Source organism: Crocuta crocuta, unplaced genomic scaffold, assembly GCF_008692635.1.
Source record: "Crocuta crocuta isolate KB4526 unplaced genomic scaffold, BGI_CrCroc_1.0 scaffold231, whole genome shotgun sequence".
NCBI lineage: Eukaryota > Metazoa > Chordata > Mammalia > Carnivora > Hyaenidae > Crocuta > Crocuta crocuta.
The window spans coordinates 4,351,440-4,379,042 of record NW_027528357.1 but is presented as its reverse complement, the minus strand read 5'-3'; the positions used below and the strand labels follow the sequence as shown (position 1 = coordinate 4,379,042).

At 41.8% G+C, this 27,603-nt stretch overlaps 1 protein-coding gene and 1 pseudogene across 3 annotated transcripts in view; both read left to right on the top strand.

Moving 5' to 3' along the window:
• Window positions 1-2,274, top strand: part of MAPRE2 (microtubule associated protein RP/EB family member 2) — a 158,970-nt gene extending 156,696 nt beyond the window's left edge. For all 3 annotated transcript variants that reach the window (XM_077753813.1, XM_077753812.1, XM_077753811.1), the window contains one exon: window positions 842-2,274. In XM_077753813.1, coding sequence (XP_077609939.1) covers window positions 842-916 — 75 coding nt within the window. In that variant the 3' untranslated portion in view covers window positions 917-2,274. The remainder of the gene's footprint in view (window positions 1-841) is intronic.
• A 23,046-nt stretch (window positions 2,275-25,320) lies between these two features.
• On the top strand, window positions 25,321-26,541 carry LOC144223112 (ubiquitin-conjugating enzyme E2 N pseudogene; annotated as a pseudogene).
• Window positions 26,542-27,603: the final 1,062 nt, after the last annotated feature.

Genomic DNA, 27,603 nt, shown 5'->3' with positions numbered 1-27,603 from the left:
CCTCCAGCTGAGAAATGTGTGCATGTGCCTGCTGTGAGGGGCCAGAAGCACGGCTCCGGGTCCCTGAGTGCCTTCCTGAGGGAGCCACGGCCGTACTGATGGGCCACGCTCCCTCTCCTTGGGTAATAAAAAGAGCAGCTTGTTGTTTGTGAGGTCAGCTGACTCGGGTCAGTGATCCCTGCCTGGAGTGGGGGTCCATGGGCACCTCAACCATCCAGGTCCCGGTGCATGAGGGACGCACAAAGGCCTCACGTACCCAGAGCGGAGGCCTTGAGCGCCAGCTGCCGTGCGCCTCTGGCGGAGAGGCCCCCAAACCCGTGTGTCATCCTCGCCTCGCCTTACCGCTGGAGCGAGCCGGGGCTGGGCAGCAGTGCGGATCGGAACGCAGGGCCGGTTTCAGGCAGACGTGCTACTTGGGCAGGGCAGGCATCAGCGTGGGTTAGCACCCGCACACACGGCGGTGGCCTGGGGCCCTGTGCTGTCTCACACGGGTTCCCTCGTGGTTGTCAGGTGCTTTTGAGGCAGTGCCTTGGCTGCTCTTTCCCAAGGGTAGGAGAGTACAAAACGTGCTCTATGAAGAGTGTTCTCCAAAACAGAAGGAATGTTTGGTGCATAGACCCCGACAAGTGTGTTCTCGAATGGCCCGTCCGTTGAGCAGGAAAGCACAGGTATCTGGTGCGCGCATTGGCTCCTGGGAGGGGGGAAGCACTTAGGGGGCCAGGTGTGGCCCATGCTCCCTCCAGCCTGCAGCTGCCGTGCTGTGCGGGGCCTGGGGCTGTGGACCCTGCGGGGCCTCCCACACGCGCATCCTTCCCACCGAAACATCTCTCCTGTGCTGCAGGAGGGCCACCCGGACGAGCCGGAGGCAGAGGAACAAGTCCACGACCAGCAGCTGCCGCAGCAGGAAGAGTACTGAGCGTCCTGGCACCTCTCAACTTCGACTTTGCGTGGGAACTTTTCTTCTGGAGAAACGTGTGGCCTCAAGCTCAGCAGAAACCAGTCGTTCCCAGTCTGCCGTTAACACCAACGCACTGTTGCATTCGCCAGCCACCGCACTCGGTTCCCGTTTCCTTTGCCAAGACCCGTTAGCAGCCGGCCGCGTGGCGGCCCACCTGAGAGATCATGGGGTCACACATCTTCTACTTCACTTGGCTGCTTGAGATTGATTCTGCTCTTTTCATTTCTTTCCAGAACAACTCTCCCCTCCCCCACCACCAACACCCCCTTTTTATCCTGGTGTGAAACAATGGTAATTTGATATATGGTATTTATATTGGCATTTCTCAGCCCAGTGTCACTAGATGTCACACATTCGTGGTGCTTTGATGTTTGCAAGTCTAACCTCTGAACATAAATTTGGTCAAATAATAAATTGGAGCAAAGGGAAAGAGATACTTGATATGAAAGCCATAAGGACAGTGACTTGTTTTATAGGGAAAACCAGTTTCTCCCTCTATTCCCAACACTAAAGGGAAGAAAAAGGATGGAATCAAAACTAGGACTTCAGGGCCCAGTGTTTCTCCCTGAGCATGTTAGACAACCACACATGTTTTGAAAGACATTCACTCAAGGACAACACCATCTCAACTTAGCCCTCCGACTGCTCGCCCCTCCCTCCCCTCCGCAGGTTCTCGTGCTATTTTCTTTCTCAGGGTCCTCTTTGCTGGGCAGCCCTTCTCCCCGTAAGCTGTCATCAGTCAGCTCCAGTCCAGAGGGGGTCTGTGGAGGTCCCGGTGCTCCACCCCAAGCCCGTCCTCCACACTAGGGGGCGGCTCTTACAGAACGAGCTGAGGGTCTGCAGCATGCTGCACGCTTGCCGGAAGTGGAGACCTTCTTCCTAGGAACGTCATTCCAAGGGAGACGCCTGCTTCCCAAGTCTGGTGTTGACACTGGAATGACAACACAAAAGCTCTAGGACTCCCAGCACCTTCTGAAATAAGGAATTTCCCCTCATTAATACTATGGCCCTCTTTGTCATTGACCTTTGATAACCATGGCAATTCATAAAGAGAGGAAACATTAATGAATTAAAAGCATTCCTTATTTTTTTAACTAATATTTGCACATTTTCTTAGTATCTTTCCAAATCTTTGCCTCTTTTATTCCTTTGACAGATGGTATCCCTTCCTGGAACATTCATTTCACTTGGTTTCTAAATTCAGATTTACTTCACTTGTTATTTGACTTAGCAGGTGCAACAAAAACAAGTGTGCCCACCCCATTTGCCTCTTACCTGAAAAGCTTAAAATAAATTTCTGAATTATGTATCATAAAGCTTTGACATTTCTTTATTAATTGATGAACTAATTCTAAATTCCACCATTGAAGCTTTCCACCAAAAGAAGTCTTCTCAAAATCTTTTGCAGCAAAGTGGTATCTGAGTTACATGTGAAAGAGATTGCTTGTATTTTTGAGGTTATTACAACACACTGTGCAGAATTGGACAGATGTTCTGTGGTATTCGGTTTCCCTTTCTTCTCTCTCCTGCTTGCTCTGCACAATGGCGGCAGCTCATTTCTCTCAGGCTGCAAAGCCTGGCTCTCAGCAGTGACATCCCTCCCACACCTGGTTACAGGTAGTGGTTGTGCTATACACGGCATCATGCTTAACTGTGTGGCCCCTCCCAGCCCTTTGTCCTGAGTTTCCTTGTCAGAAAATAGCTCTTATAAAGCGGCACAATAAGTGATTCCCTGCAGAGGGTACTCCAGTGGGCCTTAGGGAGTGCATTGCCTGCCTTGGACATCTCAGTAATACCCAGTGTCATGGGGGTGATTGTGTGATCACTGCAACTGGCCTCAGCCTCACCAGTGACCGCCACTCTGTCCCCAAAGCCCCAGCCTTCTCAGCTGGAAAAACATACTGGCCCGATACCCTCCCCTTTCCCAGGGGCCATACTTGATTCTCCATCAGAGAGTCTTGGAGCCAACTCTTCACTGATTTAGAAAAGAGCTACAAGTTCCTCTTTCTGTCTCCATCTGAAACCTCTTCCATTGTGCCGAACGGCATGTGACATCACGGAAGCTTTGGGAAATCTTTAACAGCTAGCTCTCTCCGTCTTCTTTGGCTGCACCCCTGCTTCTGTGCAGACCATGTCTCCCTTTACCAGGGCTGTTCTTCCTCCCCGAGGACTGTACCCCATCATTCTCCCATCTCGGCATCCAGGGCAGTATACTTTACACCACGGCCCCGCACCCATCGCACATCCTCACGCTGGGCTGAGAAGTACCCCTTCGTGTGCTCCCCCTCTTTCTTGGAAGCCGGACATCGTTCTTAGTCACATGCCTGTGGCTGGTTATAGCACTTCCGCTGCTCATGTCAGATAGGAAGTGATTGAAGCAGGGGGCAGAGAGAGCAAGCCCATCTTCTTCCTAAGCAGAGAAGCAGAAAAAGAAAAGACAAACACCTTGTTGACCAGAGAGAAGTAAACTCCAGAAGGGAACCAAGAACTCCTCCCTTCCCTGGTGAGTATTTCCATTATTCCGTTAAGGTTTAATATGCATTCAGATTACTTTTACTAAATAGTACACCATAAAGCTTTTGTTATATATTAAATGTAAACTGAAAGGAATGTAAACATATGTATTGTTAATTATAAATATAGATAAGTAATGACATAATAGATGAAAAAGTCTTATTCAGATGTATCTCATTCATTTTACATTACCCGCCTATTGTCGCATGGTAGAATAGTTTTTTTGTCTCTGAATATGTGAATAACTTGACTTGCGTTTATCTTTTTACATATTTAATAAAAAAAAAAGTATATGTTAAAAGGACTGGATTTACAGATTCTTAAATTTTTATGCTAGAGGTTTCCTTCTCAGTGAGCGTGTGTGTATGAATAGGCTGTTGACATGAATTCACGCATCTACCCACATTTTCTTAAGATTTACAGGGGGCAGGACAGGGGCATGTCTTTGCTTTTATTGATGGCAAATGTTTTAACAGGAATTAAAGATTAGTATCTGATATCAAATGTAGCAGCTGTGATACCTTTTTAAAAACTTCATCCAAAATCAGGATAAGCCATCCCTTTAGGAAATACTCGGCCTGCAGGCAAGCCAAGCCTAGCCCCCGCAGGTCCAGCCTGCTCCAGCTGGGCAAGACCAGCCTGGGCAAATAGGAGCCGTGAGAGAAGCAGGCATATGTTTCAGAGTACGGCGTCATGGCACAGTGACTTAGGATCGGAAAAAGCACTTGGGGTAGGTGTACTGTCCCCCTCGAGTTTGACAACTGTGACTAACAGTGATGATTTATACACATAAATAGAATACAGACTTAGAGGCCTAGAAGTAGGCGAAAGAAAGAAATGTACTAGGAGTGGCCCAGTGAGCCACTTGGAGAGACTGGAACAGGTGACGGCAGTGTGCGGGAGACTCTGGCCAGGAGCTGGCAGGTTACTGAGGCTCAGCCCATACTCCACCCTGCAGAGACCAGCCTTCCCTGAACTGCTTTCAAGCACCACCTAGAGGCCAGTTTCTTTTTATACTGTCCTTTGGCGACTGTTTTCCATTCACTTGCCTTTAGGCCCTTTAAGAGCAGAGAAGTGCGAAAGGGACAGAAGACAAAGATACTACCACTCTTCGTCATCTACACTCATGTCTACACCCGGTAAGTTCGTGACAGAAATCTGAGCCGTCGCCTGGGCTGGGAAAGCTCATGTGCAAAACGCACATGTGTTTCCATTTCATTCCCTAACCCTGAGATTTTAAACACTAGAGCTACACTTCGACATCTGCACACAAATAGTCAAGAATACATGTGATTTCTCTTACTTGAAAGGCACACTGGTGGACTCCAGTAAACACGTCACTAATGGTACAAGAGCAGTGAAATAACTCCATTGATTAAATCTGAGATGGTTTCAAAATGTAGTGCGTTCCTACTGGCATTATGGGTAGACCCAGGGGTCTGGGGGAAGGAGGGAGCAGAGAGAAGTTCATGTAATTCCACTACGTTATTATATGCCAGTTCTCTAAAATGAAACACGTAACTTCATTTCTGGTCTTCCTCAGTCTTCCTCGTCATTCTAGAACACAGCTACCGTGACCCTTACAGCTACTATCTTACCAAACCTCCCCTGACCCAGCTTCGCAGTGAGCGTATGCTGCCCCCAGCACCTGTGGCCACCTCCTGTGCCCGGATTAGGATTGTGATAAAAATGAAAGCATCTTTCTTTTTCCACTGAAAATGTTGAACCTTTTTAGCCTGTCAAGTTTTAACTTCTTCAGCAGGTTTCCTGTGGTATTTTGTTAAGAATGATTGTAAACAAAGTGTTTTTAAAAGGCAGTAACATATCAACATAGTTCTGAATTTATGATATTCAGGAGGAACTAGCCCAGTACCTAAAGGTGTTCTTTCTCAGAAAAAAAGCTATGCAGCAAATGTCCCTCATATTTTTACACTATGCTGTTTCTCTACGTCTTGAAGTTTATAACTTTTTTCACTTCAAAGTGTGTTTATCTTATTCACTAAAAATTTTTGGTCCAATCTGACTGCTCTCATGCCTTAATTTCTAACCTTTAGAAATTAGAGAAGAAAAAGTTCCCATAAATGTATTCATAGTTTTAATCCGATCTAAATTCACAGCTTACTACTGGGACACTCTCTTCCAGTCTGATATGTTTACCATACAGATGAAATGGGACCTTCTTCCAGTGAAACAATTTTTTACCAGCTTTTCAAAGTTTTTCCAGAGAGACATTACAGAAAATTACCTTCAATGTCAATCTCTCATGGGCTAAGCTCTCTCAAAGATAGGTTCAGGGATCATCCTGGCCTATAGACACAGACCCACCCCCCCCCTTTTTAGCTCATGTGATGGGATACAAAAGGAAAATGTGAATTTTACCTCAGAACATTTTCACTTTTTCTTGAGTGGCTTTAAAATTAATGTCACAGGGCCACCAGGGTGGCTCAGTCGGTTAAGCAGCCGACTTTGGCTCAGGTCATGATTTCATGGTTCGGGAGTTCGAGCCCCCCATCAGGCTCTGCTGACAGCTCAGAGCCTAGAGCCTGCTTCAGATTCTGTATCTTCATCCCTCTCTACCCCTTCCCTGCTTGCACTCTGTCTCTCAAAAAATGAATCAAAACCTAAAAATTTTTTAAAACTTAATGTCACAGAATGCTGACCAGTCAAAGCTAAGACATTATTATCCATACAACATCCAGGGTCCTAGTTTTCTTTCCTTTTTTTAAATTTCGATAACATTTACTTAAGGATGAAAAACATACTCATTTTAAAGATTTAATAACCACAGAGTGAATGGTTGGATTTGTCATACCCACAGATCTAAAAAGGATCAAATGTAGTAATTTTCCTCTTCTGAAAACATCATGTTGGAAATTGCAGGCATGTCTTTGTATCTTCACCGTTTTTACTAAGCAAAGACTTCACAGCATAGGTAACCCTCATTAGAATACACGATTTTGTTAGCCTCTGAGAATTAAATAGAGGCTCCAAAATATTTATTTGAAAACACTCATAGTAGCCAGTTTACATGCAACTTAAAAATGATATGCCAGGCCACACAGCCATACACTCAGTACATAACCTTGTGAAAAAGCCGCCTCTAACTTCTCAAAACCCTAACTGGTGAGAACGATGGGCAGACTTGGGCATCCTGCACTGGACTGTTCTGTTCCCCACACTGGCTTCCAGGCTGTGAACTGCCTCTCCCGTTTTCTTATGGAACTACACTGCATTCCACAAAGAAAAACACAAATGGTGAGTTTCTCCATACAAGTGCCCCCCAACCTGATGGGGTGTGCTATGGGGCTGGACTTGCTGAGGCTTTTCAAACCTAGAAGGAGGACTCTTGAACGGTTGGACCTTTCAAAGCTGGGCCTACAAGAGCTTTCAGCTCCCTCGTCCCTCACTACTCTTCCGGCTCATTGGCAGTCCCCTTATACGATTTTCCTACTGAAGGAAAGAGAAGGAAAGTCTGCAAAAGGGACAATGATAAGAGGTAACAGTGGTTTAAGCAGTGATTGCTCTTGCCTTTTAAGATATTTTAAGATAATCCAGTATCCTTCAAGTTACTTGTTCCTGTTTTGAAAATCGCATGGGGCGAAGGGGGGCTTGATCTCATCATCAACCCAGACGCAGCTCCACAAGAACACGTTACGTTGAGGCAGGAGCTATGCGCTCACTTCATAGGAAAGGCAAGGTAAGAGCCCAGGCCCTGGGTGGGGTGGGGGGGACCACCAGGACCGGCGGCCCAAGGCCAGCGGATGTGGGCAGGGGGCAAAGAGCTGGTACGAGGATTCCACCAAGCCTGCAGCTTTGGCACAAGAGAAGCCCATGGCTCCAAGTACCTTGTCCCTGGAAGATCTTTGGCCATGGGTTGCATTACCATTGCTCCTCTGCAGAAACCATGCCCTAGAAACCAGAGCAGTAACAGGTTGCGGATTCACATAAAGGGTGTTTATTTCTGGGCATGTTTCTGTACTGAAAAGATGTATATATATATGTTTGTGTGTGTATATACATACATATATGCATTGACTTAACTGTCCTCCCAAGAAGAAATAGAGGGAAATACTACCAAAAATAGACACTCTTTAAAACCCATATCCAAGAAGGCTGCTACTACCACCTCAGACCCAAAAGATATTTTTAAGCTAAAGAAAGGCAGAGGGAAGGGGCGGGTGTTTTTGTTTTCTCCTCTAATTGTTTTCAAAAGCTTAGCACCAATAATGGGTAGAACACAAGTCAATAGTGACTTTTTACTCCTAATACCACATCACTATCCGTCAGTTACTGTAATGGAACTTTAAAAAAAGGGGGGGGGGGCATTTTGAATCCATACCTTCCCTCAGTCCAAAAAAGAGTAAAGCAGTTTATTTTTTTAAAGCGGTATATTACATTTCTAAGTGAGGAAATCAGAGTGAAGACAAATGAGGAGGAGGGAAAGGATGAAGCCAGAAGTATGGTCAGGAGCCTCACATATACCATAAGGTCTTCTAGAATTTACTAGGATGAAGGGGAAGAATTACCACTGAGCTTCCTAGTTGCCAATACCAAGAGGTAAGTAAGCATTATTCAATGTAAAGAGTCCATAAGCTGAAAACAGAGTGGACATACTTAGGTCTAAGAGAAATTTCTCTATGGCTCCTAAGAAGAAATCAAATCATGTAGGAAGCCTGATGGTCACAGCATCTCACAGCTAATACAGGAACCTTCTAGTAGGCCTGCTCCTATTAGTCATCCCTGATGACATGATGCCAAGATGCAGTTCAGTAAAAACCAATCTACTAGGGCCCAAAACTATCCATGCTCAGAAATTGTTCCCAGAGTTTCAGGCTTCATCCCAGGATAAAACGGTAAAAAGGGGGTGGGAGTTGGGGGCAGTGGGGTCAGCAAGTTAGGGAGTGTGCTGGCACCCCACTGGTTCCCCCAGTGGCTGTCTGTTTACGTTGGGAGCAGGGGAGGGAAATGATATAGCTCCTTTGTTCCTGGAGGGGTATTCCAGCCATCTCTGTCCCTCTAGTTACACTCTGAGATTTAAATAACTCTTCCTGATGTAGGCCCCAGGCATTTTTCAAACTGTTGCTTTTATGCTGTATCTCCACAGGCTGTTTGTTGTGCTGTCTCTTTAAGGGTGGGGATTCATTTTCCTCGCACAGAGCAGAGCCGCTAATTTTTATAATTCCACGTTTTAATCCCACTGGTTTTAAGAACTCATGAAACTTGGCCCAAAGCCCAGTGTTGGGGATTCCTCTTCCCCATGTGGAATCCCCAGTGTGACAGTCTGTTTCTCTCCCCTCTCTGTGCCCACAGGTCCCTTCCTCTGGAAGACAGCCCTGCAAGTCCATTTAGCTCCCCACCGCATCCCCACCCTTCCTCGCCATCTTTGACCTGGCCTTGCCTCTACTTTTGGCTATGGACTTTGTTCTGCCAGTCTTGGGGTCACTGTTAACGGTCTCACAGGTGTCTTCCATTCTCTTCTCAAATCCAGTGAATATCTTTATGATCATTACTCTAGATTCTGTCAGGCATACTATTTACCTCCGTTTCACTGAGGTTTCTTGCTGTGATTTCATCCTCTTTGATATGAGGCATACTTCTCTGTCTCCTCATTTTGTCTAACTCTTGTGTCCGTTTCTGCATTAGGAAAATCAGCTCTGTCTGCTCTTGACAGTAGCAGCCTTCTGAAGAGGAGGTCCTGTAGTGTCCCCTAGTCACTGGAATCTGATGCTTCAGGGGTGCCTCCTACATGTGTTGCATGTGTCCTGCTATTGTGACTGAGCCGCTTTTTCCTTCAGTCCAGTCGTCAGCAGGAGCTCTCTTTGCCTGCTGGGGGCAGGGTTCAGTCCCTCTGGTGTTAGTGGGTCATCCTGGGGCTGCCTTGGCCTTGAGTGAGACCAGCTATTTGCTAGAGATGAGTTAGCATCCAAGTGCAGGGTATTTTCCCTGTGTTGTCCCCTGAGAAGCTTTCATTGGTGGACAGGGCCTGCAGTCTGGTGGGTGTGGTTACCTTTCCCTCTCCCCCCAGGCCGGAGTTACTGTGCAGTGGTGCTGGCCCCTGTTGGGGCTGCTTGCACACTGCCATGCTTGTGGCACCACTTTGGATGGTCTCCAGTCAAGAGTTTTAGAGGGGACAGATCCATAATGTGCAGGTCGTGTGCACACTGTGTGTCCTGCCCACACAGTGGCAGCAAGGGTTGCATGCTGGTCCTCTGTGAAAGAGGGCTTGCCACTGCCAGAACTAAGACCTGGCTGAAGGGGGGTGGATCTGCTGCAACTGGCTACTCTGTTCAGCAAGGCAATCACTCGGAATGTGAGATAAAGAGTTTCCCAGACAAACAAAAGTTAAACCAGCCTTATAAGAAATGCTAAAGAGGATTCTTTGAATGGAAAGGAAATGCCCTAAGTAGGAAGCATAAAAGACGTAAATTTAAGTATATCTATAAAAATCAGTCAAGAGATGATGGTAATAGTATACATATCAATAATTACTTTCAATGTAAGTGGACTAATGCTCCAGTCAAAAGACACAGGATGATAAATAAAAAATAAGACGCATCTATAGGGTGTCTACAAGAGACTCATTTCAGACCTTAAGATACATGGAGATTCAAAGTGAAGGGACAGAAAAGCATTTATCCTGTAAACGGAAGTGAAAAGAAAACCGGGGTAGCAGTACTTATATAGGATAAATAAAAAACAAAGACTATAACAGAGACAAAGGACATTATATAGTCATAAAAGGAACACTCCAACATGAAGATGTAAAAATTGTAAATATTTATGCACTAAACATGAAAGCACCCAAATACACAAAGCAGTAATAACAAAATAAGGCAATTAATCAGTAGTAATACAGTAATAGTAGAGGACTTTAACACCCTACTTACATTAATGGACAGATCATCAGTAGTAAGACGGCAATAGTAGAGGACTTTAACACCCCACTTACATTAATAGACAGATCATCCAAACAAAATCTACAAGAAAACAATAGCTTTCAATGACACATTGAACCAGAGGGATATAAAAGACATACATATCCAGAACATTCTGGCCTAAAACAATACACATTCTTTTCAGTATACATGAAAAGCTATCCAGTACAGCTAACACATTAGGGCAAAAAACAAGTCTCAAATTCAAAAATATCAAAGTCATTGCCATACATCTTCTTCTTTTCAACCAAAAGAAAAAATCTGGAAAGGGCTCAGATACACAGAGGTTGAATAACATGCTACTAAACAACAAATGGGTCAACCAAAAAATCAAAGAGAATGTTTGCACGTATAGGAGGTTTAAGAGGAACTTAACGGAGGACCGTGGTGGAGAAGAAGGGGGGAAATGGGGGAGAGATGGAGGGAGGCAAACCATGAGAGCCTCTTGAATGTTAAGAACAAACTGAGGACTGATGGTTATGGTATGGGGGGAGGGGAAGGAGGGTGATAGGCATGGAGGAGGGCACTTGTGAGGATGAGCACTGGGGGTTACATGGAAACCAGCTTGACAGTAAATTATTTATTAAAAAAACAAAAACAAAAAGTCAAAGAGAAAACTTTAAGAAATACATGGAGACAAATGAAAATGTAAGCAAAATGTTCCAAAATCTTTAGAATGCAGCAAAAACTCTTCTAAGAGGGAACTTTTTAGCAATACAGGCCTACCTCAGGAAGACAAATCTCAAAACAATCTACCTTACACTTAAAGCAGCTAGAAAAAGAACAAATAAAACCCAAACCCAGTAGAAGGAAGGAAATCACAAAGATAAGAGGAGAAATAAAATAGAAACTAAAACAAAAACAATAGAACAAATCAATAAATCCGGGACCTGATTTCTCTGAAAAGATCAACAAAATTGACAAACTGTTAGCCCAGACTCTTGGGGAAACGAGAGAAGACCCAAATAAATGAAAGAGAAGAAATAATAACCAACATCCCAGCATTACAAAGGATTGTAAGAGAATATTAGGAGAAATTATATGCCAACAAATTAGACAAGGTGGAAGAAATGGACAAATTCCTAGAAACCTATAACCTCCCAAAACTAAATCAGGAAGAAATAGAAAATTTGAACAAACCAATTACCAGCAATGAAATAGAATCAGTAATCAAAAAACTCCAAACAAACAAAAGTCCAAGACCTGACAGCTTCACAGGTGAATTCTACCAAACATTTAAGGAAGAGTTAATACCTATTCTTCTCAAACTATTCAAAAAAAGAAAAGGACAACTTCCAAATTCATTCTGAGGCAGCATTACCTTGGTATGAAAACCAGATAAACACCCCACAAACAAAAGAGAACTACCGATATCACTGATGAACATAGATTAAAAAATCCTCAACAAAATGTTAGCAAACTAAATCCAACAATTCTTTAAAAAAAAAATTCATCATGATCAAGTTAGATTTATTCGCGAATGCACGGATGGTTCAATATTCACAAATCAATCAACATGATATATCACATCAGCAACAGAAAGGATAAAACCATATGATCATTTCAACAGACGGAGAAAAAAGCATTTGACAAAGTATAACATCCATTCATGAAAAAAAACCTCAGCAAAGTAGGTGTAGAGGGAACACACCTCAATATAATAAAGGCCATATATGAGAAGTGCCTGGGTGGCTCAGTTAAACAACCAGCTCTTGATTTCAGCTCAGGTCATTATCTCATGGTTCATGGGCTTGAGCCCCCACACTGGACTCTGCACTAACAGCACAGAACCTAATAGGGATTCTCTCTCTCTCCTCCTCTCTCTGCCCTTCCCCAGCCTATGTTCTCTCAAACTTAAAAATAATTTTTAATGCCGTATATAAAAAACCCATGCTAATACCATACTCAGTGGTGAAAGATTGAATGCTTTTAATATCAGGAACAAGACAATGGTATGGACTCTCACCAGTTTTATTCAATAGTACTGGAAGTCCTGGCTGCAGCAATTGGACCATGTAAATAAAAGGCACCCAAATTATTAAGGAAGAAGTAAAATTTTCACTACTTGCAAATGACATGGTACCAAATATAGAAAACCCTAAAGACCACCCCCCCCCAAAATTACTAGAACTGATCAATGAATTCAGTAATATTGTAAGGTACAAAACCAATATACAGAAATCCATTGCATTTCTAAACACCAATAATGCAGCAGCCAAAAGAGAAATTAAGAAACCATTCCCATTTACAATTGCACCGAAAATAATAAAATACCTAGGAATAAACTTAACCAAGGAGGTTAAAGACCCATAACTATCTGGAAAATATGAAGCATTGATGAAAAAAAAAATGAAGATGACAAAAAAAGGGAAACATATTCCATGCTCATGGATTGGAAGAACAAATATCAAAATGTCCATATTGCCCAAAGCAATCTACAGAGTCAGTGCAATCCCTATCAGAATACCACAGCACTTTTTTACAGAACAGACAATCCTAAGATTTGTATGGAAGGACCAAAAAAAAAAAAAAAACCAGAAAGCCAAAGAAATCTTAAAAAACTAAGCTGGAAGTATCAGAGTCCCAGACTTCAAGTTATATTAAAAACTAAGCAGGAAGTATCACAATCTCAGACTTCAAGTTATATTAAAAAGCTGTAGTAATCAAAACAGCATAGCACTGGCACAAAAACAGTCACAGAGATAAATGGAACAGAATAGAAAGCTGAGAACTAAACCCACAATTATATGGTCAATTAATCTTCAACAAAGGAGGCAAGAATATACAATAGGGAAAAGACCATCTCTTCAACAAATGGTGTTGGGGAGAATTGGACACCTACATGAAAAAGAATGAAATTGGACCACTTTCTTATACCATATACAAAAATAAACTCAAAATGGATTAAAGACCTAAATGTGAGACCTGAAATCACAAAAATCCTAGAAGAGAGCACAGGCCATAATTTCTCTGACATTGGCTACAGCAACTTTTTTCTAGATGTACGTCTCTTGAGGGAAGGGAAACAAAAGCAAAAATAAATGATTGGGACCACATCAAAATAAAAAGCTTCTGCATAGCAAAGGCAACAACAAAACAAAGACAACCCTACTGAATAGGAGAAAATATTTGCAAATAGCATCTCCAATAAAGGGCTAGTACTCAAAATATATAAAGAACTTATACACCTTACACACAAATTAACCAATTAAAAATGGGCAGAAGACATGAACAGACATTTCTCCAAGGAAGACATATAGATGGCCAACAGAGACATGAAAAAAATGCTCAACATCACTCATCATCAGAGAAATGCAAAACTACAATTAGGGGGCCTGTGTGGCTCAGTTGGTTAAGCATCCGACTTCAGGTCATGATCTCACAATTCGTAGGTTCAAGCCCTACATCAGGCTCTGCATGAATGATGTAGAGCCTGCTGGGATTCTCTCTCCCTCTCTCAAAATAAATAAACTTAAAAAAAATCTAATGAGATATCACCTCAAAACTGTCAGAATGCCTAAAGAAGCAACAAGTGTTGGCAAGGATATGGAGAAAAAGCAATCCTCTTGCACTGTTGATTGGAATGCAAACTGGTGCAGCCAATGTGGAAAACAGTATGGAGGTTCCTCAAGTTAAAAATAGAAATACTNCACTTTTGGGGATGAGCACTGAGTGTTATGTGGAAACTAATTTGACAATAAACTATTAAAAAAAATAGAAATACTGTATGATTCAGTAATTGCACTCGAGGGTATTTATCTAAAAATACAAAAACACTAATTCGAAAGGCTATATACACTCCTATGTTTATTGCAGCATTATTTATTATAGCCAAATTATGGAAGCAGCCTGAATGTCCATATGTCTGTGGATAAATGGATAAAAAAGTGTTACACATACACACACACACACACACACACACACAACGGAGTATTACTCAGCCATAAAAAAGAATGAAGTCTTATCATTTGCAATGACATGAGTTGAGCTAGAAAATAGAATGCTAAGTTTAAGAAGTCAGAAAAAAACAAATACCATATGATTTCACTCCTATGTGGAATTTAAGAAAAACGAACAGACAGGGAGTTCCGGACTTCCTGCCTGCATCTCTCAAACAAAGGGCTAAAGCCAAAGGACTCTGAACCACAAGAGTCTGGGAGGGAACGAGATGGAATCCACTAAGAAGACAGCCTCATAGGTGTGTGATTGCAACCTGGGAAAGATAAAAACAGGCCCAGGACACAGAGGCATGGAGGGGAGGGAGCCCCTTCTGCAGAGAGACAAAAGGAAGAGAAAGAGTGGCTAGGAAATTGTACAACTGTACCTGGAGAAGAGAAAAACCTCAGGTCCAGACGGAGAGGGATCCTATCATCCTATATCTAACCTCAGGGCTTTCAGAGAGAGATCCCATCTCTAACTGCGGAGCTTTCTTTGAGCTGCGCTCCAGTCCCAGAAATTCCCTCTGGGATAGATAGTACGCAAGGGATGCAGTCAGCATCAGGAGGAACCGGCCCCCTGCTCGGTCCCCTGCTTGGACCCTGCTAGGAAGTGCCCCCACTTGCAGGATTACATTTCGGGTGGTATCATGAATGTGCAAGACCTTGAAACGTGGCTGGGTGTGGGACACAGAACACAGCCCACATTGGCTGCGCCCGTGGCACAGTGAGATCAGACCCAAAGGAGTGATTTGGAACACCTGATTCGAGAAGAGAGGGGTCGCCATTTTTCTCCCCACAACCACCAAGGCAGGGCCTCAGGGAGCAGCCCGCTGTACCCACAGTGGAGGCAAGACCCGCCTACAACAAACCACGCCCATCTGTACTGGGTAGCTGCTTTGTTACTGGAGTTGGATCGATGCTGCAGAGACAGCCCCGCCCCCAAGACCAGCACTGATGCACTGCTGTGATTAACTCTAGATCAATTCTTGCTATTCAGATATAGTCTCCCTCATTTCATTCTTATCTCTCCCCTCCACTGGACTGGTTATTCTGGTTATAGGTTTGCTTAAACAGGTATATTTAATCCATTTTCTTGATGCATGTTCTACACCTCCTCTATTACTTTCCTTTCTCTCTCTCTGAAATAATCAGACTATATAGTTCCTCAGGGTAACATTATCTTCATTGTTGTTTTTTTTGTTTCTTTTTTTCCTTCTCACCTCCTGCCATATTCTTTTTCTCTCTCAGAAGTAAGACTTTTAGTCTCTACCTGGTCAATGTTCAATTTCTCTTTCTCCGTACCCCTGTCATTTTTCTCTTTCTATATGCTGATGGAAGCATCAGCACTGCCTCCACCTGCTCTTTATTTGTAGCTGGGATTTCTGTTTTTATGCTTTTAGACTGTTCTTGTCTTTTGTTGTTTTTGTTTTTTCTTTTTCGGTTTGCTTGTTTGTTTGATTTGTTTGTGCATTTGCGTGCTTTTGTTCTGTTTGTCTGTCTGTTTTCCTTTCCAGGGCTACCTCAAGAAACAAACCAAAGTACACATGGTGGAGAGTGCCAGATATCGCTACGAATAGGGAAATAAAGTCACAACAAGAGAGACTAGGGGACACCATTAAAAGAACACTTCCTGAATGGACAGGCCCTGTACAGTCTTTGAGCCTCCTTTAATATAGTATTACTCACAGGTACTGCTTTAGCCCTTTGAGAGATGCAGGCAGGAAGCACGGAACTCACTACTTCTCCGCCATCTTGCCCTATCTGTTCGTTTTTCTTGAATTCCACGTAGGAGTGAAATCACATGGTATTTGTTTTTTTCAGACTTCTTTCACTTAGCATTATATTTTCTAGCTCAAGTCACGTCATTGCAAATGTCAAGACTTCATTCTTTTTTATGGCTGAGCACATAGCAAGCTTTTAAAACTTACAAGAGACAAAAAGCTAGCCAAAATGACAAATCAGAAGAACTCTCCTCAAAAGAAATTCCAGGAAGAAGTGACAGCTAAAAAATTGGTCAAAACAGATATAAGCAACATAACTGGCCAAGAATTTAGAACAATAGTCATAAAATTAATCGCTGGGCTAGAAAAAGGCATAGAACGCACCAGATATGCTATTGCTACAAAGATAAAAATAGTTATGATGAATTTAAAAATGCTATAAATGAGGTGCATAATAAAATGGAGGCATCCAATGCATGGATTGAAGAGGCAGAGAGGAGAATAGGTGAATTAGAAGACAATTATAGAAAAAGAGGAAGCCAAGAAAAAGAGAGATAAATTGATCCGGAAGCACGAAAGGAGAAATCGAGAACTGAATGATGCAATCAAATGGAACAATATCCATATCCTAGGAATTCCAGAAGAGAGAGAGAAAGGGGCTGAAGGAGTGCTTGAACAAATCATAGCCGAGAACTTCCCCAATCTTGGGAAGGAAACGGACACTGAAATCCAAGAGGCACAAAAACTCCCCTCAGATGCAACTTGAATCAATCTTCACCACAACATATCATAGTGAAACTGGCAAAATGTAAGGATAAAGAGAGAATTCTGAAAGCAACTGAGGATAAAAGGACCCGAACATACAAAGGGAGACACATCAGGATAGTAGCAGACCTATCTACCGAAACTTGGCAGGCCAGAAAGGAATGGCAGGAAATCTTCATTTGATGAACAGGAAAAATATGCAGCCAAGAAGACTTTATCCAGCAAGCCTGCCATTCAGAATACAAGGAGAGATAAAGTTTTTCCCAAACCAACAAAAATTGAAGGAATTCATCACCACTAAACCAGCCCTTAAGAAATGCTAAAGGGGACTCTGTGAGGGAAATGTTACAAGGAACATAAAGTACCAGAGACACCACTACAAACATGAATCCTACAGAGAACACAATGACTCTAAACCCATATTTTTCAATAATAACACTGAATGTAAATGGACTAATTGCCCCAATCAGAAGACAAAGGGTATCAGAATGGATTTTAAAAAAACAAAAACAAAAAAAAACAAGATCCATCTATTTGCTGTCTACAAGAGACTCATTTTAGACCTGAGGACACCTTCAGATTGAAAGTGAGGGGATGGAGAAATATCTATCATGCTACTGGAAGTCAAAAGAAAGCTGGAGTAGCCACACTTATATCAGGACAAACTGGACTTTAAAGTTAAGGCAGTAACAAGAGATGAAGAAGGGCATTATATAATAATTACAGGGTCTATCCATCAGGAAGAGCTAACAATCATAAATGTCTATGCACCGAATACGGGAGCACCCAAATACATAAAAGAATCATAAACATAAGCAATCTTATTGATAAGAATGTGCTAATTGCAGGGGACTTTAATACTCCACTTACAGCAATGGAAAGGTCAACTAGACAGAAAATCACTAAAGAAACAATGGACCTGAATGACACATTGGACCAGATAGAACTATACATCCTGAAGCTATGGAATTCACTTTCCTCTCAAGTGCACATGGTACATTCTCCAAGAAATCAACTACAGGAAAAAGTCTGGAAAACCTCCAAAAACATGGAGGTTAAAGAACATCCTACTAAGGAATGAATGGACACATCAGGCAATTAGAGAAGAAATTTAAAAATGTATGGAAACAAATGAAAATACAACAATCCAATCTCTTTGGGATGTAGCAAAGGCAGTCCTAAGAGGAAAATACATTGCAATCCAGGCCTATTTCAAGAAACTAGAAAAAATGCAAATACAAAATCTAACAGCACATCTAAAGGAGCTAGAAGCAGAGCAGCAAGAACACCCCAAACCCAGCAGAAGAAGAGAAATAATAAAGATCAGGGCAGAAATAAATATAGAATCAACAACAACAACTCAACAACAACAACAAAAGAGTTGAACAGATCAATGAAACCAAGAGTTGGTTTTTTGAAAAAAATAAACAAAATTGATAAACCTCTAGCCAGGCCTCTCAAAAAGAAAAGAGAGAGCACCCAAATAGACAAAATCACAAATGAAAATGGATTTATTAAAACTAATCCCTCAGAAATACAAGCAATTATCAGGGAATAATATGAAATATTATATGCCAACAAACTGAATATACTACAAGAAATGGACAAATTCCTAAATGCACACACACTTCCAAAATTCAAATGGAAGAGATTGAAAATTTAGACAGACCCATAACTAGTGCAGAAATTGAATCAGTTATCAAAAATCTCCCAACAAATAAAAGCCCTGGGCCAGATGGCTACCCTGGGGAATTCTCCCAGACATTTAAATCAGTGTTAATACCCATTCTTCTCAAGCTATTCCAAAAACCAGAAGTGGAAATAAAACTTCCAGTCTCATTATACAAAGCCAACATCACTTTGATTCTCCAACCAGACAAAGACTCAGCAAAAAAAAGAACTACAAGCCAATATCCCTGATGAATATGAACGCAAAAATCCTCAGATACTTGCAAATCGAATTCAACAGCACATAAAAAGAATTATCCACCATTATCAAGTGAAATTCATTCCTGGGTTACAGGGCTGGTTCAATATTCACAAGTCAATCAACGTGATACATCACATCAACAAAGAAAAGATAAAAATCATCTCATACTGTCGATAGATGTNAAACCACACTGAGATACCACCTCACACCAGTCAGAGTGGCTAAAATGAGCAAATCAGGAGACTACAGATGCTGGCGAGGATGTGGGGAAACGGGCACCCTCCTACACTGTTGGTGAGGATATAAACTGGTGCAGCTGCTCTGGAAAACAGTGAGGGGGGTTCTCAAAAACTTAACAATAGAACTCACCTATGACCCAGCAATAGCACTGCTAGGAATTTACCCAAGGGATACAGGAGTGCTGATGCATAGGGGTACATGTACCTCAATGTTCATAGCAGCACTTTCAACAATAGCCAAATCATGGAAAGAGCCTAAATGTCCATCAACTGACAAATAGATCAAGAATTGTAGTTACATGGCAATGAGAAAGAATGAAATCTGGCCACTTGTAGCAACATGGATGGAACTCAAGGGTGTTATGCTAAGTGAAATAAGTCAGGCAAAGAAGGACAGATACCATATTTTTTCACTCATACGTGGAACAGGAAGAAATTAACAGAGGACCATGGGGGAAAGGAAGGGGACAAAATAATTAAGGAGATGGAGGGAGGCAGACCATAAGAGACTCTTAAATACTAAGAATAAACTGAGGGATGATAGGGGTGGAGGAGAGGGGAAAATGGGTGATGGGCATGGAGGACGGCGCTTGTTGGGATGAGTACTGGATGTCGTTTGTTATATGGAAATCAACTTGACGACAAACTATAAAAAAAAAGGAAAAATGAACAAAGAAAAAAGATAAGCCAAAAAACAGACTCTTAACTATAGAGAACAAACTGGTGGTTACCAGAGAGGTGGGAGGGAGGATGGGTGAAATAGGTAGTGGGATTAGAGAGTACCCTTGTGATGAGCACTGAGTAACATATAGAATTGTTGAATCACTAAATTATACACCTGAAACTAGTAACACTGTATGTTAATTATACTGGAATTTTAAAAAATATTAAAAGTAAAATAAACAACCATGTAGAGGAAAACAAGAATAGGCTCTTAAAATGTTCTGACCTGGAGTCAAATCCCAGGCACGTCATTTCTAGCTGTGTGATTTTAAGCAATTGGCGTATCATTTCTTAACCTGTTTCCTCATCTGAATACATAGATTAAACCTACCTTGCAAAGTCATTCTGAAGAATCAATGAGATAGCATGGATAAAGTACCTTGCGTATAGATTTTTAATAAATAGTCGCTAGCTATTATTACTAGATTTTGGTGCTGGTAGTCCATGAGGGAGGTGATCCAGATATTAGAATACTGTCACTACCTTTGTACCAGACATCTCAGCACTGCCCACTGCTCCCCCTACACCTGCAGGAGTAGCCCTAGGAAGTCATAGGTTATACTCCAAGATCCTGTCCCCACTCAGCCACAGCTGACGGTCCGGAGTGACATTCTAAACCAGGGGCACTCAGTCAAGGGTTGCCAGTGACCAAATAGACTGACTCTATGAGCTGGGCCAATCACAGGGTCCCCTGCCCTCCTCTCCCTCTCATTTGTACTAAGGATTGAAGACTGAGTGGAAACTAGACTTAGATGCAGAATGAAGGGAGCCCCGAGAAAGGATCATGGCAAGTGATGTTATACATAAAGAAGATGCTCTTAAACAGAAAATAGAAGAACCAAAAGGAAAAGAAAACAGACACTCAAGCAAGAACCAAGGAACAGCATTTCCTTCCTTGAAGCTTCCTTGAACCCTAAACAACTCACCAGTTGTTTTGCTGTTGAAATCCAGTTGATCAGTTTTATTGATGTGACATGTATGTGTAATCTTTAAGTCAGAGAAGTAACTTAAATAAATTTCCTCCTTGCAACCTAAGACATTCTCATGAAGTGAGGCTCTTGAGAGGGACTAACTTGCCCGAGTTTACAAAGCAGAAGGGACTTCCAAAGCTGATCCCATGCCCAGCTGAGCTTCAAGCCACAGGCCAGCCTCATCTGGTGGCTGTGTGTGTGAAGACATGTCTCGGACATCCAGCCGCTTTGAGGCTTCAGATACCTCTGAGCATCCACACAGCAAGGAGAGCCCCCAAGCAAGAATTGGCCAGCTATTCCACAAAACAGAAATAATAAACTGGTTTAAGTCACTAAGTGCAGGGTGGTTTGTGATGCAGCAACAGATAACCAGTGAAATGCAGTTAATAGTGAAAGACAAGTTTATGTTGTTGCTTTGTGTGGACATCGTGCAGAGGAAATGTATTTTTGCTATACCTGCATGAACATAATTTGGCACATCACTTTTTTGAGTTTCATAAAATGAAAGCATAAAATGAGTTCTGGTTCTTAAAAATTCTGATTGTAGCAAATCNCAGTTAATAGTGAAAGACAAGTTTATGTTGTTGCTTTGTGTGGACATCGTGCAGAGGAAATGTATTTTTGCTATACCTGCATGAACATAATTTGGCACATCACTTTTTTGAGTTTCATAAAATGAAAGCATAAAATGAGAGACTACATCATCTTTGAGGTCCCTCTGGTTCTTAAAAATTCTGATTGTAGCAAATGACACAATCAAAACATGGCCCTGAAGGGATGGCTCCCTAGGCTTAGCATCTTAATTACCTTATATAACAAAAAGGCTGAATGCAAAATAAAACTGGTTTTAGAGGCACGGTTGGTGCTTAAAATTTGTTTGAACTGAAATACCACTTTCATGGGCACTTGGATTTAAATTTTTTTTTCTCGCTCACTTGATCTAAGGTTACTTCCTAAGCCAATGGAATATGAGTAAACACAGATCCAAAGTGAATTGTCAACACAAATTAGTTAAACACTATCTCTGTTCTCTTCTTTCACTCTCCTCTGGAGACTTGTACCAAACTTCTCAGTGTCCAGCCAAGGAGTATGTCTACCCAACCTGCTGCCTCTTCAGTTCTTCCTCCCAGGGCAGCTGAGCAGGTGGAAACTACCAGAAAGTCACCCCTTACATACCACACCCAGCTTTCACATGAGCCTCCCTCTCGGCAGTAAGGACATGTCCTCACCCACCTCCATCCTATTTCTGGCACTTTTTTTTTTTTTTCTCTTCTAAGGAGGAGGAAAAGATCCTATATTTGCTACACCGTCTGCCCTGCACATGACACAGTGAACAGGAAGCGTGTCAATTCTCCAGGCTTTCCAGAAGCTCCAGAGCTATGGAGAGGAGCATAGGACCAGGAGGAAACAGAGCCAGTGGAAGGGCTCTAATGTGATGTCACTAACCTGGCAACCATCCCTCCTCACTGTGAAGTAACAAAGAGGCACACTGTGAGGTAACCCAGGGAGACAGTGTTGGTGAAAGGAAACCCATTATAAGTCACCATTACCTATAGAAATCTCCTCTTCTTCCTGCCCTGTTCTCTCCCCCAAACTTCCTTCTCCTGAAACTGCCTTCCTTATCCTAAGGACAAGAAAACCTGGGCTATTTCCAAAGGGGAGCTTAATGGGAAATGCTTCCTCTAGATAGATTTCTTTATTGGTTCTGATTTTAAAAACAGCTCAGGAATAATTTTAAAACCATATTTTCCGGCACATGCCCCTCACTTTCAACATAGAAATCACACTATCTACCTGTCTCTGTATTCCCAGCTTCCAAATATCCAGGGAGGAAATTCAGCCTCTGCCACATTCACCATGACACTAGCTCCCAATGGCCTGATGAGACAAGATGGCACCTTCTGCTTTGGTTACCTCTGATGAAGAAAACCACAGCAAAGACCGTGACCCCACAGATGGTCCACCCTTTGACACATCCACATGCACTCAGTGACTCATCTACCAGCATGATGCATAAGGACCCATCTTTGTAGTCCAGCAAGGTATGAGGGTATTTACTGAAACACTCAATTTGCCTATCTGGAACAGGGATAGTAACAGTAGTCTTGCTGTATGCCCACAGTCTAGCACATCCGCAGGGCTCAGTAAGTAAGAGTTATATGTGGGGTGCCTGAGTAGCTCAGTTGGTTGAGTGTCCAACTCTCGAATTAGGCTCAGGTCATAAACTCATAGTTCATGGGATCAAGCCCTGCATAGGCTCTGCACTGACAGTGTGGAGCCTGCTTGGGATTTTCCTTCTCCCTCTCTCTCTGTTACTTCCCCTCTCTCCCCTACTCAGGCTATCTCTCAAAATAAATAGACATCTTTAAAAAAAAGATTCTCTCCCTCTGCCCCTCTTCCCTGTTCCTGCTCATTTGCCCTTTCACTCACTCTCTCTCAAATAAAAATTTAAAAACCAAGTAAAAACAAATAAATAATAGTTACATGTGTGCATGTAAACAGCTTAGCATTGTGCCTGGGACACAATTAGTACTCAGTACATTTGTTGCCTCTGCGATTAGCAGGCGGAGTAGTAGTGGTAGTAGTGATGGTATTGTTTCTCTCAATCCATTCTTGAACTGAAATGTGTTGTGGAAAGGAGATACTCTTTCAGCTCTCCAGAGAGACAGGCTGTTAGCCAGAGATAGTACCCACACTACTGCTCCTTTTCAGATCCCCCATTGCCACCATTTTTCTTTCTACCTCTAAATTCCTGCCTCCCCGCCCCACAATCCACCCACTTCTATACACCGAACTCTTCTGGTTTATGTTCAGTCGCAAGAAGAATAAGTTTCCATAGTTAAGTGGGAGATGATGAGCTTTCCACTTAACACTAATTGCTGGAAATCTTTGGATCTACACGTTCTAAATGGTCTCTTGACAGAAACAGGACTGGAAATCATTGGTCACCTAGAAGGGTCATAGAGACAATGCACCTTGTGCTGTGTCACCATGTGTTTCTCTTAAAAGAGTAGGTCTTCTCTGTTAACACATTATATTGTGATCACTGGTGTTTAAGCTAGTGTTCATATTAGGGTATGATTTTAGATATGGGACCATGTTGTCTACAAATTTAATATCCCAGCATCCAGGGTTTTAAGCACATAGAAAAAACTCAGTATGTTTACCAAATAAAGAAGAGGAATGGTACAGTGATAGAGCTTAGGGGTATTTTCCATATATCCATCTTGCTCTCCATTAACACAAGTAACAGAAACTTAATTTTCTATTAAAATTACAGTCCATGTGGACAGAAGAATAGAGAGATGAGAATACAGAACTGGAGAGAACAGTGGAGTGTGACCTGATTTTCATGAGCATGGAAATATTACATCATGATCTTTAAAAAGCTACCACTTTATCACAATATATTTTCAAGCTTTGGAGATTGAATGTCACAGATAAATATTAGATTATAACTATATGATTGTGTTTAATTTTGAACTTTTCTTCTGTAAACTTCAAAACCAAAATTGAAAGGTCATGAACAAGATAAAATGTTGAGTTAGAAAAACAACTTAGCCACCCTCTAGACCAATGATTCTCAGAACATGATCATAGAACCTTATGAGAGACCCCAGGAACCTTTCATGGAGTCCTCAAAATCAAAGTCATTTTCCTAATGATACTGGGGTATTACTTGCCTTTTTTCACTCTCGTTCTTGCACTGTGAACAATGGATCTTTCAAAAGTTTACAAGATGTATGATATCACAGCAGAAAATGCAGAAACAGATTTAATAGTTCAACTGTCTTCTATTAAGCCAGACCTCAAGAAAAATTGCAAAAAAAATAAATAAAATCACTCTTCTAATTTTGTTTTGAAAATTTTTTATTAAATTGTGCCATGTTCATATATAATGAGCTCACTGCTTTTTAAAAAGAATATTTTTAATTTCCCACTTTTAGTTTATGATATGATAAATATTAATAATTATAACCCAAATAAATAAAAACCCTTTGGTGTCTTCAATATTTTTTATGAGTCTAAATTGGGTCTGAAACCATGAAGTAGGAGAGCCACTGCTCCGTACCTATGGTTTTTAACCAGGGATTTGCATTCAAGTCAGCAAATCAGATCCTGGCTTTTCTCTTTGGTAACTGATAAAGAGGATGAAGAAGCTCCCTGGCCTCACCTATAAAATTAGAAGGTCACAGTTGAAAAGAGAGGGCTTGGATCAAAAAAATATTGTGAATTAGCAGTGGTCATTTCTAAGAATCCAGATGTAGGAAATGAAAAGGAAATGAGAGCCAGATTCAAAGGTTCTCAGGCTAGACAACTGGCAGAAGACTATTGCCTCTGGTAGTTGAAAATAGCCAGACTGGGATTAAGGAAGAAGGTATGAACCCTTAGATGGCAGATCCCAAAAGTGGAGATGCCCTGTCTCCTCCTCTACTTGGAGACAGAGAACTTCAGGGAGGTAGGCAGTCAGAACCAGTGATACGGATTTGAGGCTTAGCCCTCTCTAGTGACAGGTGACATGGAGAGGTGAATAAGCCCATGAAGGAAGTGAATGTAGAACATGGAGCTGTTCAAGGCACAACTGGAGGTGAGGGGCTCCTTTTAGAATGAATTAAAGAACTGGACTTCCACTCGTGCGTGAGGCGAGCGGAGCCAGAGTCGAGACCAGAGGCCGAACTCGGGATCTGACAAGATGGCCGGGCTGCCCCGCAGGATTATCAAGGAAACCCAGCGTTTGCTGGCAGAACCAGTTCCTGGCATTAAAGCAGAACCAGATGAGAGCAACGCCCGTTATTTTCATGTGGTCATTGCTGGCCCCCAGGATTCCCCCTTTGAGGGAGGGACTTTTAAGCTTGAACTATTCCTTCCAGAAGAATACCCGATGGCAGCCCCTAAAGTACGTTTCATGACCAAAATTTATCATCCTAATGTAGACAAGTTGGGAAGAATATGTTTAGATATTTTGAAAGATAAGTGGTCCCCAGCGCTGCAGATCCGCACAGTTCTGCTATCGATCCAGGCGTTGTTAAGTGCTCCCAATCCAGACAATCCATTAGCAAACGATGTAGCGGAGCAGTCGAAGACCAACGAAGCCCAAGCCATAGAAACAGCTAGAGCATGGACTAGGCTATATGCCATGAATAATATTTAAAATCGATCTGATCATCCAGTGTGCATCATTTCTCCTGTTCTGCCAAGACTTCTTCCTTTTTTGTTTGCATTTAATGGACACAGTCTTAGAAACATTACAGAATAAAAGCCCAGACATCTACAGTCCTTTGGTGATTAAATGCACATTAGCAAATCTTTGTCTTGTCCTGATTCACTGTTGTAAAGCATGAGCAGAGGCTAGAAGTACCATCTGGATTGTTGTGAAATGTTTAAAAGCAGTGGCACCTCTCTGTTTTTATCCATTTCCCCCATGATGGTTAAGGTATAAAGCACTGTGAATGAAGGTAGTTGTCAGGGTTAGCTGCAGGGGTGTGGGTGTTTTCTCTCTATTATTTTTTTTTGAGGGGGGGAGAGGTAGTTTTATTTTAATTTTGTGGGCTCCTTCCCCCCCTTTTTATGGTGATCTAATTGCATTGGGTAAAAGCAGCTAACCAGTTCTTTAGAATATGCTCTCTAGCCAAGTCTAACTTTATTTAGACGCTGTAGATGGACAAGCTTGATTGTTTGAACCAAAATGGGAACATTAAACAAACATCACAGCCCTCACTAATAACATTGTGACTTTGCTGTCAAGTGTAGAATCCTTCCTTCAAAAAAAGCTTGTGACCATTTTGTATGGCTTGTCTGGAACTTCTGTAAATCTTATGTTTTAGTAAAATATTTTTTGTTATTCTACTTTGCCTTTGTACAGTTTATTTTACTGTGTTTATTTCATTTTCCCATTGTGACAATCGTATTTAAAAATTAAAACTGATGGAACTTTGTTTTGGTCTTCACCATCTGACAAGTTGAATGACAAGAGGTTGGATTTTGCCAGTTTCTTTTCACTGATGCAAACTTGTGTTAAAATATCACTAAATGGAGTATTTATAAGCTGGCCCTGAGCATGCATAAAGCATTGGTATCTGATTTTTTTTTTTTACCTCCTGGAAATTTGAAATAAATGTGTTTGTGTTGTCTGAAAAAAAAAAAAGAAAGAAAAGAATGAATTAAAGAAGAGCTCAGGAGATGCTGGGAAAGGCCGACTCAGAGACCAGAACAATGCAGGGCCCTGAAGAGTATCTTGGCATGACATAGCCAATGGATGGGTGGGAAGATAGAAGGAGAGATCAAAAAGAGAAAGAAAAGAACCAAAGGGGACAGCTTCAAGGAGGACTGAATGGCCAACAATATCAAAGAAAAAGAAAGACAAAAGATAAACTACAAGACACTAAATGGATTTGACAAGAAATAGGTCATTGCTTCAAACAAAAATTTTAGTAGAGGGGTCAAAACAATACATGAAAATTGTGTGAAAAAATGTAAATGCATAAGGAGGGAAATCACGAGGATGGAAGAAAGAAAAGGAAACAAATCTTGCAAAGACTTTTGGTATTTAAGCCAGGAACACTTGTGTGCAGCTGGGATGGAAATACCCAATGGCTTCAGTGCCACTGAAGGTGACAAAGGAAAGAGTGGTGGGTACCAGGATTCACAGGATTTCATCATCAAACCACCCTGTCATAGGAATATTTACTGGTCCACCAAAATACAGTCCTAAGAAATTCTGTAATTCAAAGGTCAAAAAATATTAAGGTAATGAGGTGAATGTTAAAAGACGTAGTCTAGTCAGATATTATCTAAAAAGAAATATCTAGAATTGAATATAACTTGAATAGAGATACAAATAATAAAAATCCAACTATCAGAGTTTCATATATAAAAAGGAATTGCTATGACAACCACAGTTCAGCCTCC